General features: G+C 45.5%; 1 protein-coding gene across 3 annotated transcripts in view; it reads left to right on the top strand.

The window, feature by feature from the left end:
* appl2 (adaptor protein, phosphotyrosine interaction, PH domain and leucine zipper containing 2) overlaps window positions 1-16,720 on the top strand; it is a 199,799-nt gene that overhangs the window by 134,355 nt on the left and 48,724 nt on the right. For all 3 annotated transcript variants that reach the window (XM_068058746.1, XM_068058745.1, XM_068058747.1), the window contains 2 exons: window positions 7,036-7,188; window positions 7,292-7,344. In XM_068058746.1, the coding sequence (XP_067914847.1) occupies window positions 7,036-7,188; window positions 7,292-7,344 (206 nt within the window). The remainder of the gene's footprint in view (window positions 1-7,035; window positions 7,189-7,291; window positions 7,345-16,720) is intronic.

The raw sequence follows: 16,720 nt of genomic DNA, 5'->3' as shown, positions 1-16,720 counted from the left end.
TGTTACATAAGTTTCTAAATTCACTTGAAAAAGCCCTTCAAAACACTCCTACAGGGGATGCAGAGACCAAGTACGCCCACATCAGAGGCTCCATCTGACTCAGCAATGACCACCTATGGCAAACGTGAGAAGCAGAATGCAGACTGGTTTCAATCTCACTTTGAAGAGCTAGAACCTGTCATAGCCGCTAAGTGCATTGCACTGTTGAACTACAAGAAAGCCCCAGCGAGTTAACATCCGTAGCACTTAAAGCAGCCAGAAGTGCTGCACAAAGAACAGCCAGGTGCTGCGCAAATGACTACTGGCAACACCTATGCAGTCGTATTCAGCTGGCCTCCGACACCGGAAACATCAGAGGAATGTATGATGGCATTAAGAGAGCTTTTGGGCCAACCATCAAGAAGATCGCCCCCCTCAAATCTAAATCAGAGGACACAATTACTGACCAACGCAAGCAAATGTAGCGCTGGGTGGAGCACTACCTAGAACCGTACTCCAAGGAAAATGTTGTCACTGATACCGCCCTCAATGCAGCCCAGTCTCTGCCAGTCATGGATGAGCTGGACGAACAGCCAACAAAATCGGAACTCAGTGATGCCATTGATTCTCTAGCCAGTGGAAAAGCCCCTGGGAAGGAGGGCATTACCCCTGAAATAATCAAGAGTGCCAAGCCTGCTATCCTTACAGCAGTCCATGAACTGCTTTGCCTGTGCTGGGATGAGGGAGCAGTACCACAGGACATGCACGATGCCAGTATCATCACTCTCTATAAGAACAAGGGTGACTGCAACAACTACCATGGAATCTCCCTGCTCAGCATAGTGGGGAAAGTCTTCGCTCGAGTCATTTTAAACAGACTCCAGAAGCTGTCTGAGTGTGTCTACCCTGAGGCACAGTGCAGCTTTCGTGCAGAGCGATCCACCATTGACATGCTGTTCTCCCTTCGCCAGCCTCAGGGGAAATGCTGCGAACAACAGATGCCCCTCTATGTTGCTTTCATTGATCTCATTGACCTCGTCAGCAGACCTTTGACCTTTTCAGAATACTAGCAAAGATCTGATGTCCGCCAAAGCTACTAAGTATCATCACCTCATTCCATTACTATATGAAAGGCACAATTCAGCATAGCGGCGCCTCATCAGGCCCCTTTCCTATCCTGAGTGGTGTGAAACAGGGCTGTGTTCTCGCACCTACACTGTTACTGATCATCTTCTCCCTGCTGCTTTCACATGCATTCAAGTCTTCAGAAGGCATTTTCCTCCACACAAGATCAGATGGCAGGTTGTTCAACCTTGCCCGTCTGAGAGCGAAGACCAAAGTACGGAAAGACCTCATCAGGGAACTCCTCTTTGCTGACGATGCTGCATTAACATCCCACACTGAAGAGTGTCTGCAGAGACTCGTCGACAGGTTTGCAGCTGCCTACAACAAATTTGGCCTAACCATCAGCTTCAAGAAAACGAATATCATGGGACAGGACGTCAGAAATACTCCATCCATCAATATCGGCAACAACGCTCTGGAAGTGGTTCAAGAGTTCACCTACCTAGGCTCAACTATCACCAGTAACCTGTCTCTAGATGCAGAAATCAACAAGCGCATGGGAAAGGCATCCGCTGCTATGTCCAGACTGGCCAAGAGTATGTGGGAAAATGACGCACTGACACAGAACACAAAAGTCAGAGTGTATCAGCCTGTGTCCTCCATACCTTGCTCTACGGCAGCGAGGCCTGGACAAGGTATGTCAGCCAAGAGTGACGTCTCAATTCATTCCATCTTCGCTGCCTCCGGAGAATCCTTGGCATCAGGTGGCAGGACCGTATCTCCAACGCAGAAGTCCTTGAGGCAGCCAACATCCCCAGCATATACACCCTACTGAGCCAGCGGCGCTTGAGATGGCTTGGCCCTTGTGAGCCGCATGGAAGATGGTAGGATCCCCAAGGACAGATTGTACAGCGAGCTCGTCACTGGTATCAGACCCACCGGCCATCCATGTCTCCGCTTTAAAGACGTCTGCAAACGCGACATGAAGTCCTGTGACGTTGATCACAAGTCTTGGGTGTCAGTTGCCAGTGATTGCCAGAGCTGGCGGGCAGCCATAATGGCAGGGCTAAATTGTGGCGAGTCGATGAGACTTAGCAGTTGGCAGGAAAAAAGACAGAAGCGCAAGGGAAGAGCCAACTGTGTGACAGCCCCGACAGCCAATTTTATCTGCAGCATCTCTGAAAGTGTCTATCACTCTAGAACTGGCCTTTATATCCACTCCAGGCACTGCTTCACGAACCACTGACCACCTCTGGGCGCTTACCCATTGTCTCTCGAGACAAGGAGGCCAAAGAAGAGAAGGAGGAGAGGAAGAGTCAGAGAGAGATACAGCACTGAAACAGGCCCTTCGGCCCACTGAGTCTGTGCCAACCATCAACCACCCATTTATACTAATCCTACATTAATCCCATACTCCCTACCACATCCCCACCTTCCCTCAATTCTCCTACCACCTACCTACACTAGGGGCAATTTACAATGGCCAAATTACCTATCACCCTGCAAAGCTTTAGCTGTGGGAGGAAACCGGAGCACCCGGCAAAAACCCACACAGTCACAGGGAGAAATTGCAAACTCCACGCAGGCAGTACCCAGAACCGAACCCGGGTCACTGGAGCTGTGAGGCTGTGGTGCGAGCCACTGTGCCGTCCTGAAAATAGAGACATTTCGTCGAAGCTTTTCATCTTGCACTCGTCCAATCACAATGGGCAAGGTGCAGACCATACCCAACCAGCCTGTGCTTGCAAAACTCAAAACATAGTGTCCAACATTAGATATGATTCTGCGATTGGACAGCATTTGCTAAATAATCCTCAGTGTGCTAAGAATTACGCTGACAACCAATTTAAGTTTGTCAATCACGCTCGCGGTGTGGCGCATTTGCGCGTACTGGAAGCTACAGATATTAATACACAGGGTCTGTTCTTTGCAGATAGAAAGAACATGCACACACATTGCGCCTGTTTCAGCTAATCCAAATGAGTGACAGTAAATTCCTCAGCGCAATGCCTTGACCAATCAGAGTCATGCCTGGGTTAAATTTCAAACAAAGCTTGGCAGTTAACTGTCAGTCACCATAAACTGGTGCATTCTCCACGGCAACGCTTCGACCAATCAGAGTCTATTTGCCAACCCATCAGCACTCTCTTCTACAGTATAACTTTGTTGCTTGCTTCCCTTACATTGGTATTCTTGCGACTTGTCCTGATGAATGCAAGACGAAAAGCTTCGACAAAATGTCTCTATTTTCAGCAATATTTTAATGACTTACACCTTGGTGTACAAGGCACAATTTCAAAGTTTGTGCATGACGCAAAACGTGGAACAATTGCAAACTGTGAGGAGGATAGTGTAGAACTTCGAAAGGACATAGATGAGTTGCTGGCATGGGCGGGCAAGTGTCCGATGAAGTTCAATGCGGAGAAATGTGAAGTCATTCATTTTGGTAGGAAGAACATGGAGAGACAGTATTAAATAAAGGGTACAACTCTAACGGTAGTGCAGGAACAGAAGGACCTTGGTATATATGTCATAAGTTATTGAAGGTGGCAGGACAGGTTGAGAGAACAGTTAATAAAGCATACAGTTTCCTAGCATTTATTAATAGGGGCATAGAGTATAAGAACAAGAAGATTATGTTGAATTTGTATACGACACTAGTTCGGCCTCAGCTGGAGTATTGTGTCTAGTTCTGGGTGCCACATTTAAGGAAAGATGCAAAGGCATTGGAGAGAGTGCAGAAAACATTCACAAGAATGGTTCAGGGGAGAGAACTTTCATTTATGAAGATAGATTGGAAAAGTTGAGACTGTTTTCCTTGGAGAAGAGAAGGCCGAGAGGAGATTTGCTAGAGGTATTCAAAATGATGGATTTGGACAGAGTAGACAAGGCAAAACTGTTCCCACTCGTGAAAGGATCATAAACGAGACGGCACTGATTTAAAGTAATTGGCAAAAGAAGCAATGGCGACATGAGGGAAAAATGTTTTTTACCCAGCAAGTGATTGGGATCCGGAATGCACTGTCAGAGGGTGCAATGGAGGCAGGTTCATTTGAAGCATTCAAAAGGAAATTAGATAGGTACCTGAAAAGGTAACCTGCAGGGTAATGGGGAGAAGGCGGGGGAATGGCACTAAGTGAATTGCTCACTTGGAGCGCTGGTGCAGATGCGATGGGCTCAATGGCAGCCTCCTGTGCTGTAACAATTCTGTGATTCTGTGAGACATTAACTCCCTGCACCACTGGAGTACTGTGGCAGCAATATGTATCATATAGGAGATGCACTGCAGCAACTTGCCAGGCCTCCTTCGACAGCGCCTTCCAAACCTGAATTTTTTGAGGAAGTGACGAACATGATTGGTGAAGGAAGGTCACTGGATGTTATCTACATGGACTTCAGTAAAGCCTTTGACAAGGTCCCTCATGGCAGACTGATACAAAAGGTGAAGTCACATGGGATCAGAGGTGAGCTGGCAAGATGGATGCAGAACTGGCACGGTCATAGAAGACAGAGGGTAGCAGTGGAAGGGTGTTTTCTGCATGGAGGGCTGTGACTAGTGGTGTTCCGCAGGCATCAGTGCTGGGACCTTTGCTGTTTGTGGTATATATAAATGATTTGGAGGAAAATGCAGCTGGTCTGATTAGTTGGTGGAGTTGCGGATAGTGATGAGGATTGTCAGAGGATACAGCAGGATATAGATCGGTTGGAGACTTGGGCGGAGAAATGGCAGATGGAGTTTAATCCAGACAAATGTGAGGTAATGCATATTGGAAGGTCTAATACAGGTGGGAAGTATATAGTAAATGGCAGAACCCTTAGGAGTATTGACAGGCAGAGGGATCTGGGCGTACAGGTCCACAGATCACTGAAAGTGGCAACGCAGGTGGATAAGATAGTCAAGAAGGCAAACGGCATGCTTGCCTTCATCGGTCGGGGCACAGAGTATAAAAATTGGCAAGTCATGCTGCATCTGTACAGAACCTTAGTTAGGCCACAGTTGGAATATTGCGAGCACTTCTGGTTGCCACACTACCAAAGAACAAAGAACAGTACAGCACAGGAACAGGCCATTCGGCCCTCCAAGCCTGCGCCGATCTTGATGACTGCCTAAACTAAAAACTTCTGCACTTCCGGGGATCGTATCCCTCTATTCCCATCCTATTTATGTATTTGTCACGATGCCTCTTAAACGTCGCTATCGTACCTGCTTCCACCACCTCCCCTGGCAGCAAGTTCCAGGCACTTACCACCCTCTGTCATTTGCCATCTCAAACTCCATCTGCCATTTCTCCGCCCAAGTCTCCAACCGATCTCTCTCCTGCTGTATCCTCTGACAGTCCTCATCACTATCCGCAACTCAACCAACCTTTGTGTTGTCCGCAAACTTACTAATCAGACCAGCTACATTTTCCTCCAAATCATTTATATTTACTACAAACAGCAAACGTCCCAGCACTGATCCCTGCGGAACACCACTAGTCACATCCCTCCATTCAGAAAAGCACCCTTCCACTGCTACCCTCTGTCTTCTGTGATCGAGCCAGTTCTGTGTCCATCTTGCCAGCTCACGTCTGATCCTGTGTGACTTAACCTTTTGTACCAGTCTGCCATGAGGGACCTTGTCAGAGGCTTTACTGAAGTCCATATAGACAACATCCACTGCCCTTCCTTCATCAATCATGTTCGTCACTTCCTCAAAAAACTCAATCAAGTTAGTGAGACACGACCTCCCTTTCACAAAACCATGCTGCCTCTCGCTAATAAGTTCATTTGTTTCCAAATGTTTGTTTCCAGAAGGATGTGGAGGCTTTGGAGAGGGTACAGAACAGGTTTAGCAGGATGTTGCCTGGTCTGGAGGGTATTAGCTATGAGAGAGGTTGGATAAACTCGGATTGTTTTCACTGGAACGACAGAGGTGGAGGGGCGACCTGGTAGAGGTTTGCAAAGTTATGAGTGGCATGGACAGAGTGGATAGTCAGAAGCTTTTTCCCAGGGTGGAAGAGTCAGTTACTAAGGGACATAGGTTTAAGGTGTGAGGGGCAAAGTTTGGAGGGGATGTGCGAGGCAAGTTCTTTACACAGAGGGTGGTGAGTGCCTGGAACGTGCTGCCGGGGGAGGTGGTGGAAGCAGGTACCATAGAGACGTTTAAGAGGCATCTTGACAAATGCATGAATAGGATGGGAATAGAGGGATACAATCCCCGGAAGTGCAGAAAGTTTTAGTTTAGACAGGCATCATGATCGGCGCAGGCTTGGAGGGCCGAATGGCCTATTCCTGTGTTGTACTGTTCTTTGTTCACTGTCGCTGGGTCAAAAACCCGAGACTCCCTTCCTAACAGCACGCTGGGTATACCTACATGCGATGGACTGCAGCGGTTCACCTTCAGGGCAATTGGGAGTGGTGCCTTGCCAACGACACTCTCATCCCTTGAAAGAGTTTTTTAAAAATTAGCTCATATATCTGCACATCTTATTGAACAGAATCTGTACATTAGCCCATTTGAAAGTCTCTTCATTGGGACATGTTCCACTTTGTGTGTCTGATGTAGTTGTATTGAGCTGGTTAGACATGTTCATTTTGACTGGCAGCTCTTGCCGATCTTTTCCCTGTCAAACTGGCATTCTGGGTGTAAAAAATAACACTGGTACTGATTGACCCAAACTGTAGCATTTCATTTGAATATGCATTGGTTACTGCAAATTTTCATTTGTGCTTAAAAAATCGGAGCCATGTTCCCGCCAGTGCCACTGCAGAATAACCAGGAGATTCTCTTCCCCCCCTGCCATTTCCCCATTTCCCCCCCCCCCCCCCAACAGTACTACTGGTGACATTCTGTCCATTGCCTGCAACAGCCCCATTGCTTAACATTCCCGAGGATGCTGATTGCTCTCCCTAGTTTCAGGGACGACGAAGATTACTAATATTATCTCCCGTGCCAAATGAAGTGTTCTTTTCCACTAACTGTTCACTGTTGTTTAATGTGCATTACAGAGCTGAGAGTGAGTGTACAGAAGCTGTGAGCAGTGAAAAAGGTTTGACAGATGCCCCAGCATCTGCAGACCCACTAATAATCCCTGGAACCCCCATTCAGTTTGACCTGTGCACAGCAAGTGAAGACTTTGATCAGGGCAAGTCTGTCAGCAGGTTTGTGTATCCAACACTTTCAAAACAGGAAACAAAAATTCAAGTCAGTTTCTGAATCTCAGGAAATATTTCAGTGTACTTTAATTAGTTAACTGTCTTTCAGACGCACAAACCCATTTGGAGAGTCAGACCAGGACAAAGCTGACACTTCGGAAGGTAAGAAATCTTTTAGATGAAAGGGTTATTGCTATTTATTTGTATCAGAAATAAGATCTTTTATAAATATACAAAGAGCAGGAGGATAAACAAAGGAAACTGTAGAGCTGATTATTGACCTAAAAGGTAACTTGGGTGTGGAGATGCAAGACTTAAGTATGATTCTTCATGAATACTTTGCATCTGTTTTCACAAAAGAGAGGGTTGAAGCAGACATTGCAGTTGGGGAGGAGTGTGAAATATTGGATAGGATAAACATCGTGAATGAGGAAATATTAAGGTGTTTAGCATCCTTGAAAGTGGATAAATACACAGTCCCGGATGAAATGTATTCCAGGCTGCTAAGAGAAGCAAGGGAAGAAATAACAGAGACTCTGACCATCATTTTCCAATCCTCTCTGGCTATAGGCATGTAGGTGCCAGAGGATTGGAGGACAGCTAAAGTTGTACTATTGTTTAAAAAGGATGGGGATAGAGTAATTATGGCCGGTCAGTCTAACCTGGGTGGTGAGCAAATTATTGGAAAAAGTTGAGAGGCAGTATAATTCATCATTTAGAAAGATGAGGATTATTCAAGGACAGTCAGCATAGGTTTGTTACAGGAAGGCCATGTCTGACTAACTTGACAGAATTTTTTGAGTCGGTAACAAAGTGAGTCGTTGAGGGTAGTGCATTTAATGTACTACATGGATTTTAGCAAAGCTTTTAACAAGGTCCCACGTGGCAGACTGTTCAGAAAATTAAAAACTCCTGAAATCCAAGGGCAAAGTGGCAAGTTGGATCCAAAATTGACGCAGTGGCAGGAAACAAACAGTAATGGTCGATTGGTGTTTTGGCTACTGGGAGGTCATTTCCAGTGGGGTTCTGCAGGGCTCGGTACTGGGTGCCTTGCTGTTCATGGTATATATCAATTGACTTAGACTTAAATGCAGGGGGCATGATTAAGAAGCTTGCACATGATACAAAAATTGGCTGTGTGGTTGATGGGAAGAAAGCTGCAGACTGTAGGAAGGTATCAACGGAATGGTCAGGTGAGCAGAAAAGTGGCAAATGGAATTCAGTCTGGAGAAGTGTGAGGTAATGCATTTGGGGAGGACAAATGAGACAAGGCAATACACAGTAAATGGTAGAATTCTGAGAAATGTACAGGAACAGAGGGACCTTGGAGTGCATGTCCACAGATCCCTGAAGGTAGCAGGACACATAGATAAAGTGATTAAGAAGGCAAACAGGATACTTTCCATTATTGGCCAAGGCCTAGAGGGTAAGAGCAAGAAGGTTATGCTAGAACTATATAGAACAGTTGTTAGACCGCAGCAAGGGTGCTGCATATAGTTCTGGTCACCGCATTACAGGAAGGATGTGATTGCACTAGAGAGGGTACAGAGGAAATTTATGAGGATATTGCCAGGAATAGAAAAGTGTTTTTTTGACAAAGCCAATTAGTGAAGGATAGACCTGGAGCCCATCTTTACACATAGTTATGTTTATTTACAGAGTTACACAGTACAAGCATACACCTCTTAACCCAACCAGCACAGTTTGTCTCTGTCTATTTATAGGCGCTCATGTGAATGCCCAGTTAATGCCCACCACCTACATGCAGTTAAACACAACTAATATGCAATTATCAGATTCCCTTGTCTCTTTAAATAAAAATTAGAGTTAATATGCACAGCTAAAATTTCAAAAATTAAATCAAAAACCTCCATATTGTGTACACAAAGCATTACATGGCGAGATGGTCCTCTTCTAGGATGCCTAACAATTTTTGTACAAGCATTTCATTTTGTAAAACAATCAGAGTTGATGGCTTGCATTCACCCATTTAATTTGAGGTTTTTTTTCTCCCCAGCATTTATTTCAAACCAGAAAGATCAATATGTAATTTTTTTGCGCACTCACTTTTTGTGGAGTGTAAATTATCCCATAATGAACGATTATCAACAACATTCAATAGGTATGCTATCTTCAGTATGCCCCTTGTACAGAATCTCATTTAAAATATTTGGCAGATGTTTTCTTAGATTCCCAAGCTAAAGGACATTTCCCATTTTCAACCATCAGAAATATTGAAACCAGCTGCACTAGGATACCCATCAGGAAGATTAGCATGTAAAGCATCGCGAAAAATCGCCAGTTTCATGTTCTTTGGTTCACATAAGGATGGGAACTAAAGTATGCATTTCTCCAAATTTAATTTGTTTTATTCGCTCTTTAAACATTCTCCACTTTTGGGTGTTTCATCATAGTAAGTAACTTCAACACATCAAAACTAGCATCTGGTCCAATCTGAATGCACAACCAGTTCAACTGACCAATCAAGCTTTGCAATTACTCTGTCTCTTTAGGTATAACATCATCTTCCTGTGATGACTTAGCACGATTAACTGGGATAGGAGTAGCAGTCTCTAAATAGGATTGTTTATTTAATGTTATTCCAGACTACTCTGCTTAATATCTAAACAAATGTATTTAAAAGCCCCACAAAACTGACTCCCAATTTTAAGTTCCACCCTAATCTTATTAATAACACGTTTCTCATATTCTGCAGTACCACCCCATAAATCGTCAACATGCACCATTAAGATCCCTTAAAGTTTCCCTTTACGATAGCAACAAAACATTGTGGGAAATGCTTTTACTAGAACACAAACTATTTTCAGCAAAACAGATCTCACTGAAAAATACCAGACCCTGGAAGCATCGTTGATGCCATAGATGCATTGGTTTAGTTTCCATAGATTTTTTCTGCATCTGCTGCCTCTTTGAGCGGCTTCAGAAATACCTCTCTGGAAAGTGTTGCCCTGCAGAATTGTAGCCCAAGAATCGCAGCCTAGTCACTTAGCTTCCGGGAGCGGAGCGGACGTGTGGGGAGAACGCTGAGTGAGAGAAGAGGATAAATAGAGCCCGAGGATCATGGTCTAGTCACTCACCTTGCGGGAGCAGAGTGGAGTCCAGGCACGCCGGAGTTTTGAAAATAAGGAAAAAAAGTCAACAGTGGCATCACAGGAAAGCTGCAGGGTGATTGGTTGGTGAGTAACTGCTGTTAGGGATAACTCTAAATAGCTGGGTAAGTAACTAAAAGTAAAAGAGAAAGGTCTACAGTTTTTTTTTTACTATAGTAGGGAGGTTTTCTTTAGGGAATCAAGGTCCCTAATGTCAATAATCTAATTTTTGGACCGTTTAAGGGGATAAATTAAGGGTAAGTCATGGTAGGGCAGCTCGGCAGCATGGAGTGCTCCTCCTGTGCAATGTGGGAAATCAAGGACACCTCCAGTGTCCAGGGCGAACATGTGTGCAGGAAGTGTCTCCAGCTGCAGCGACTCAAAATCCGCGTTTTGGATCTGGAGCAGTGGCTGGAGACACTGTGGAGCATCCGCAAAGCTGAGATCATCGTGGATAGCACATACAGGGACGTGTCACACTGCAGGTAAAGACTGCTCAGGCAGCAAGGGAATGGGTGACAGCCAGACAGAGTAGAAGAACTAGGCAGGTAGTGCAGGAGTCCGCTGGGTCCATCTCCCTATCGAACAGAATTTCGGCTTTGGAAATTGTTGGGGGAGATAGCTTCTCGGGAATGCAGCAAGAGCGAAGTCAAAAAGAAAAAGGAAGCGTTCGTAAGGGCTAGAAGGCTGGGAACAGAGGAATCCCTTGAGGAATATAAAAAAAGTTGGAAGGCACTTGAGCAAGGAGTCAGGGGTCATGAAAAGTCATTGGCAAACAGGATTAAGAAGAATCCCAAGGCTTTGTATATGTATATAAGGAGCAAGAGGGTAGCCAGGGAAAGGGTTGGCCCACTCAACGACAGAGGAGGGAATCTATGCGTGGAGCCAGAGGAAATGGGCGAGGTACTAAATGAGTACTTTGCATCAGTATTCACCAAAGAGAAGGACTTGGTGGATGATGAGCCTAGGGAAGGGAGTGTAGATAGTCTCAGTCATCTCATTATCAAAAAGGAGGAGGTGTTGGGCATCTTGCAAAGCATTAAGGTAGATAAATCCCCAGAGCCTGATGGGATCTACCCCAGAATACTGAGGGAGGCAAGGGAGGAAATTGCTGGGGCCTTGACAGCAATCTTTGTATCCTCATTGGTTACAGGTGAGGTCCCAGAGAACTGGAGAATAGCCAGTGTTGTTCCTTTGTTTAAGAAGGGCAGCAAGGATAATCCAAGAAATTACAGGCCGGTGAGCCTTACGTCAGTGGTAGGGAAATTATTGGAGAGGATTCTTCGGGACAGGATTACTCCCATTTGGAAACAAATGAACTTATTAGCGAGAGGCAGCATGGTTTTGTGAAGGAGAGGACGTGTCTCACTAACTTGATCGAGTTTTTTGACGAAGTGACGAAGATGATTGATGAAGGAAGGGCAGTGGATGTTATCTACATGGACTTCAGTAAAGCCTTTGACAAGGTCCCTCATGGCAGAATGGTACAAAAGGTGAAGTCACACTGGATCAGAGGTGAGCTGGCAAGATGGATACAGAACTGGCTCTGTCATAGAAGACAGGGTAGCAGTGGAAGGGTGCTTTTCTGAATGGAGGGCTGTGACTAGTGGTGTTCTGCAGGGATCAGTGCTGGGACCTTTGCTGTTTGTAGTATATATAAATGATTTAGAGGAAAATGTAGCTGGTCTGATTAGTTGGTGGAATTGCAGATAATGATGAGGATTGTCAGAGGATACAGCAGGATATAGATCGGTTGGAGACTTTTGCGGAGAAATGGCAGATGGAGTTTAATCCGCACAAATGTGAGGTAATGCATTTTGGGAGATCTAATACAGGTGGGAAGTATACAGTAAATGGCAGAACCCTTAGGAGTATTGACAGGCAGAGAGATCTGGGCGTACAGGTCCACAGATCACTGAAAGTGGCAACGCAGGTGAATAAGGTAGTCAAGAAGGCATACGGCATGCTTGCCTTCATCGGTCGGGGCATAGAGTATAAAAATTGGCAAGTCATGCTGCAGCTGTAGTTAGGCCACACTTGGAATATTGCGTGCAATTCTGATCGCCACTCCAACAGAAGGATGTGGAGACTTTGGAGAGAGTACAGAAGAGGTTTACCAGGGTGTGGCCTGGTCTGGAGGATATTAGCTATGAGGACAGGTTGGATAAACTCGGATTGTTTTCACTGGAACAACGGAGGTGGAGGGGTGACATGATAGAGGTTTACAAAGTTATGAGTGGCATGGACAGAGTGGATAGTCAGAAGCTTTTTCCCAAGGTGGAAGAGTCAGTTACCAGGGAACATTGGTTTAAGGTGCGAGGGGCAAAGTTTAGAGGGTATGTGCGAGGCAAGTTTTTTACACAGAGGATGATGAGTGCCTGGAAGTTGCTGCCGGGGGAGGTGGTGGAAGCAGGTACGATAGCGACGTTTAAGAGGCATCTTGACAAATACATGAATAGGATGGGAATAGAGGGATACGGACCCCGGAAGTGCAGAAGGTTTTAGTTTAGACAGGCATCAAGATCGGCACATGCTTGGAGGGCCGAATGGCCTGTTCCTGTGCTGTACTGTTCTTTGTTCTGTGGCACCACGGGTGGCTCAGCTGTACAGGAGGGGAGGAAAAGGAGTGGGAGAGCTATAGTGATAGGGGATTCTATCATAAGGGATCCAGATAGGCGTTTCTGTGGCCGCAAACCTGACTCCAGGGTGGTATGTTGCCTCCCTGGTGCTAGGGTCAAGGATGTCACGGAGCGGCTGCAGGACATTCTGAAGGGGGAGGGTGAACAGTCAGAGGTCGTGGTACACATTGGTACCGAAGACATAGGTAGAAAGAGGGATGAGAACCTGCAACAAGAATTTAGGGAGCTAGGTAGCAGATTAAAAAGCAGGACCTCTAAGGTTGTACTCTCTGGATTACTCCCGGTGCCACGTGCGAGTGAATATAGGAATAGGAGGATAGAGCAGATGAATGTGTGGCTAAGGAGGATGGTGCAGGAGGCCGGGCTTTAGTTTCCTGGATCACCGGGTCTTTTTCTGGCCAAGGTGGGACCTGTGCAAGTAGGACGGGTTGCACCTGAACCGGAACGGGACCAACATCTTTGCTGGGAGGTTTGCTAGTGCTGTTGGGATTTTAAACTAATTTGGCAGGGGGATGGGATACAGAGTTGAGGGACAGTAGGGGGTGATGTACAGTCAAATATAGAAGAGAAACTGAGTCAGTCTGGAAGGCAGAGCAAATATAGACCTGTCAAGGCACAAGCGAATAATGCAAGGCTGGATTGCATCTATTTTAACACAAGGAGTCTTACTAGTAAGGCAGATCAATTGAGGGCGTTGATTAACACATAGGAATGATATTGCTATCACAGAGACATGGTTGAGGGAGGGGCAGGACTGGCAGCTCAGTATTCTTGGGTATGTAATCTTCAGCTGTGACAGGGGAGGAGTTAACAGAGGAGGTGGCATTGCACTGTTGATCAAGGAGTCAATTACTGCAGTAAGAAGGGATGATATAGTCATAGTCTTAGAGATACAGCACTGAAACAGGCCCCTCGGCCCACTGAGTCTGTGCCGACCAACAACCACCCATTTATACTAATCCTACATTAACCTCATATTCCCTACCACATCCCCACCTTCTCTCAATTCTCCTCCCACCTACCTACACCAGGGGCAATTTACAATGGCCAATTTACCTAGCAACCTGCAAATCTTTGGCTGTGGGAGGAAACAGGAGCACCGAGCGGAAACCCACGCGGTCACGGAGAGCTTGCAAACTCCGCACAGGCAGTACCCAGAACCGAACCCGGGTCGCTAGAGCTGTGAGGCTGCGGTGCTAACCACTGCGCCACTGTGCCACCCAAATCTTAGAAGGTTTCTAAAATGAGGCCATATGGGTAGAACCTATAAACAAAAAGGGGGCAATCTCTTGGCTGGGAGTGTACTACAGGCCTCCAAACAGTCAGGGAGAGATAGAGGAACAGATATGTAGGCAAATCTCTGAGGTGTAAAAATAATAGGGTAATAATAGTGGGGGATTTCAACTTCCCCAATATCAACTGGGATAGTCTTAGTGCAAAAGGCTTAAAGGAGGCGGAATTCTTACAATGCATACAGGAGAGCTTTTTGAGCCAGCGCGTGGAAAGTCCTACAAGAGAAGGGGTGGTATTGGACCTAATGCGAGGGAATGAAGCCAGACAAGTGGTAGAAGTGTCAGTGGGGGAGCATTTCAGGGATAGTGACCATAACTTTGTAAGATTTAAGGTAGTTATAGAAAAGGACAAAGATGGACCGGAAATAAAGGTACAGAATTGGGGGAAGGCCAATTTCAATATGAAAAAGCAGGATCTGGCCAAAGTGAACTGGGAGCAGCTACTTGTAGGAAAGTCTACATCACATCAGTGGAAGTCATTCGAAGAGGAAATAGTGAGAGTTCAGAGCCAACATGTTCCCATTAAGGTGAAGGGTAGGACCAACAAGTCCAGGGAACCTTGGACGTCAAGGGATATAGAGGATTGGATCAGGGGAAAAAAGGAGGCTTATGGCAGTTTCAGAGCGCTGAAAACAGCGGAGGCACTAGAGGAGTATAGAAAGTGTAGGGTAGCTCTTAAAAAAGTAATTAGGAGAGCAAAGAGAGGACATGAAAAAACACTGGCGGGCAAGATAAAGGAAAATCCCAAGGCGTTTTGTAAGTCTGTAAAGAGCAAGAGGATAACCAGGGAAAGAGTAGGGCCCGTTAGGGGCCAAAGTGGCAAACTGTATGTGGAGCCGGAGGACATAGGTGAGGTTTTAAATAATTACTTTTCATCTGTGTTCACTATGGAGAAGGACGTTGTAGGTGTAGAGATCAGGGAGGGGCATTGTGATGTGCTTGAACATATTAGCATTGAAAGGGAGGAAGTCGTAGCTGTTTTAGTGGGATTAAAAGTGGATAAATCCCAAGGACCAGATGAGATGTATCCCAGGCAAGTATGTGAGGCAAGTGAGGAGATAGCAGAGGCTCTGACACAAATTTTCAAATCCTCTCTGGCCAGAGGAGAGGTACCAGAGAACTGGAGGACAGCGAATGTGGTACCATTATTCAAGAAGGGTAGTAGGGATAAACCAGGTAATTGCAGGCCGGTGAGTCTATCATCATTGGTCGGGAAACTGTTGGTAAAAATTCTGAGGGACAGGATTAATCTCCACTTGGAGAGGCAGGGATTAATTAGGGATAGTCAGCATGGCTTTGTAAGGGGGAGGTTGTGTCTAAATAACTTGATTGAATTTTTTGAGGAGGTGACTAGTTGTGTAGATGAGGGTAAAGCAGTTGATGTAGTCTACGTGGACGTCAGTAAGGCTTTTGATAAGGTCCCACATGGCAGATTGGTTAAGAATGTAAGAGCCCATGGGATCCAGGACAATTTGGCAAATTGGATCCAAAATTGGCTTTGTAGCAGGAGGCAGAGGGTGATGGTCAAGGGTTGTTTTTGCGAGTGGAAGCCTGTGACCTGTGATGTAACGCAGGGATTGGTGCTGGGACCCTTGCTGTTTGTAGTGTACATTAATGATTTAGACATGAATATAGAAGGTATGATCAGTAAACTCGCAGATGACACGAAAATTGGTGGTGTTGTAAGTAGTGGGGAGGAAAACCTTGGATTGCAGGACGATCTAGATGGGCTGGTAAAATGGGCAGAGCAGTGGCAAATGGAATTTAATCCTGAGAAGTGTGAGGTGATGCATTTTGGGAGGACTAACAAGGCAAGGGAATGTATAATTGATGGTAGGACCCTAGGAAGTACAGAGGGACCTTGGTGTACTTGTCCATAGATTACTGAAGGCAGCAGCACAGGTAGATAAGATGGTTAGGGAAGGCATATGGGATACTTGCCTTTATTAGCTGAAGCATAGAATATAAGAGCAGAGAGGTTATGATGGAATAAAAACAAGAAATGCTGGAACCACTCAGCAGGTCTGGCAGCATCTGTGGAAAGAGAAGCAGAGTTAACGTTTCGGGTCAGTGACCCTTCATCGGAACTGACAAATATTAGAAAAGTCACAGGTTATAAGCAAGTGAGGTGGGGGTGGGGCAAGAGATAACAAAGGAGGTCTAGATTGGACCAGGCCACATAGCTGACCAAAAGGTCACGGAGCAAAGGCAAACAATATGTTAATGGTGTGTTGAAAGACAAAGCATTAGTACAGATTAGGTGTAAATACACTGAATATTGAACAGCAGCAAGTGCAAACCTGAAAAAAAACAGTGGGTAAGCAAACTGAACAAACTAAGATGAAATGAAATAAATGCAAAAAAAAAGGTTTGTAAAAAATGTAAAAAAGAATGTAAAAAAAAAAAGGGAAGAAAAAATAACTAAAAATGAAAGTAAAATGGGGGGCCCGTCATGCTCTGAAATGATTGAACTCAATGTTCAGTCCGGCAGGCTGTA

This window comes from Heterodontus francisci, chromosome 27 (genome assembly GCF_036365525.1).
Source record: "Heterodontus francisci isolate sHetFra1 chromosome 27, sHetFra1.hap1, whole genome shotgun sequence".
Lineage (NCBI taxonomy): Eukaryota > Metazoa > Chordata > Chondrichthyes > Heterodontiformes > Heterodontidae > Heterodontus > Heterodontus francisci.
The sequence above is the reverse complement of the archived record's forward strand: the minus strand, read 5'-3'. Positions and strand labels throughout refer to the sequence as shown.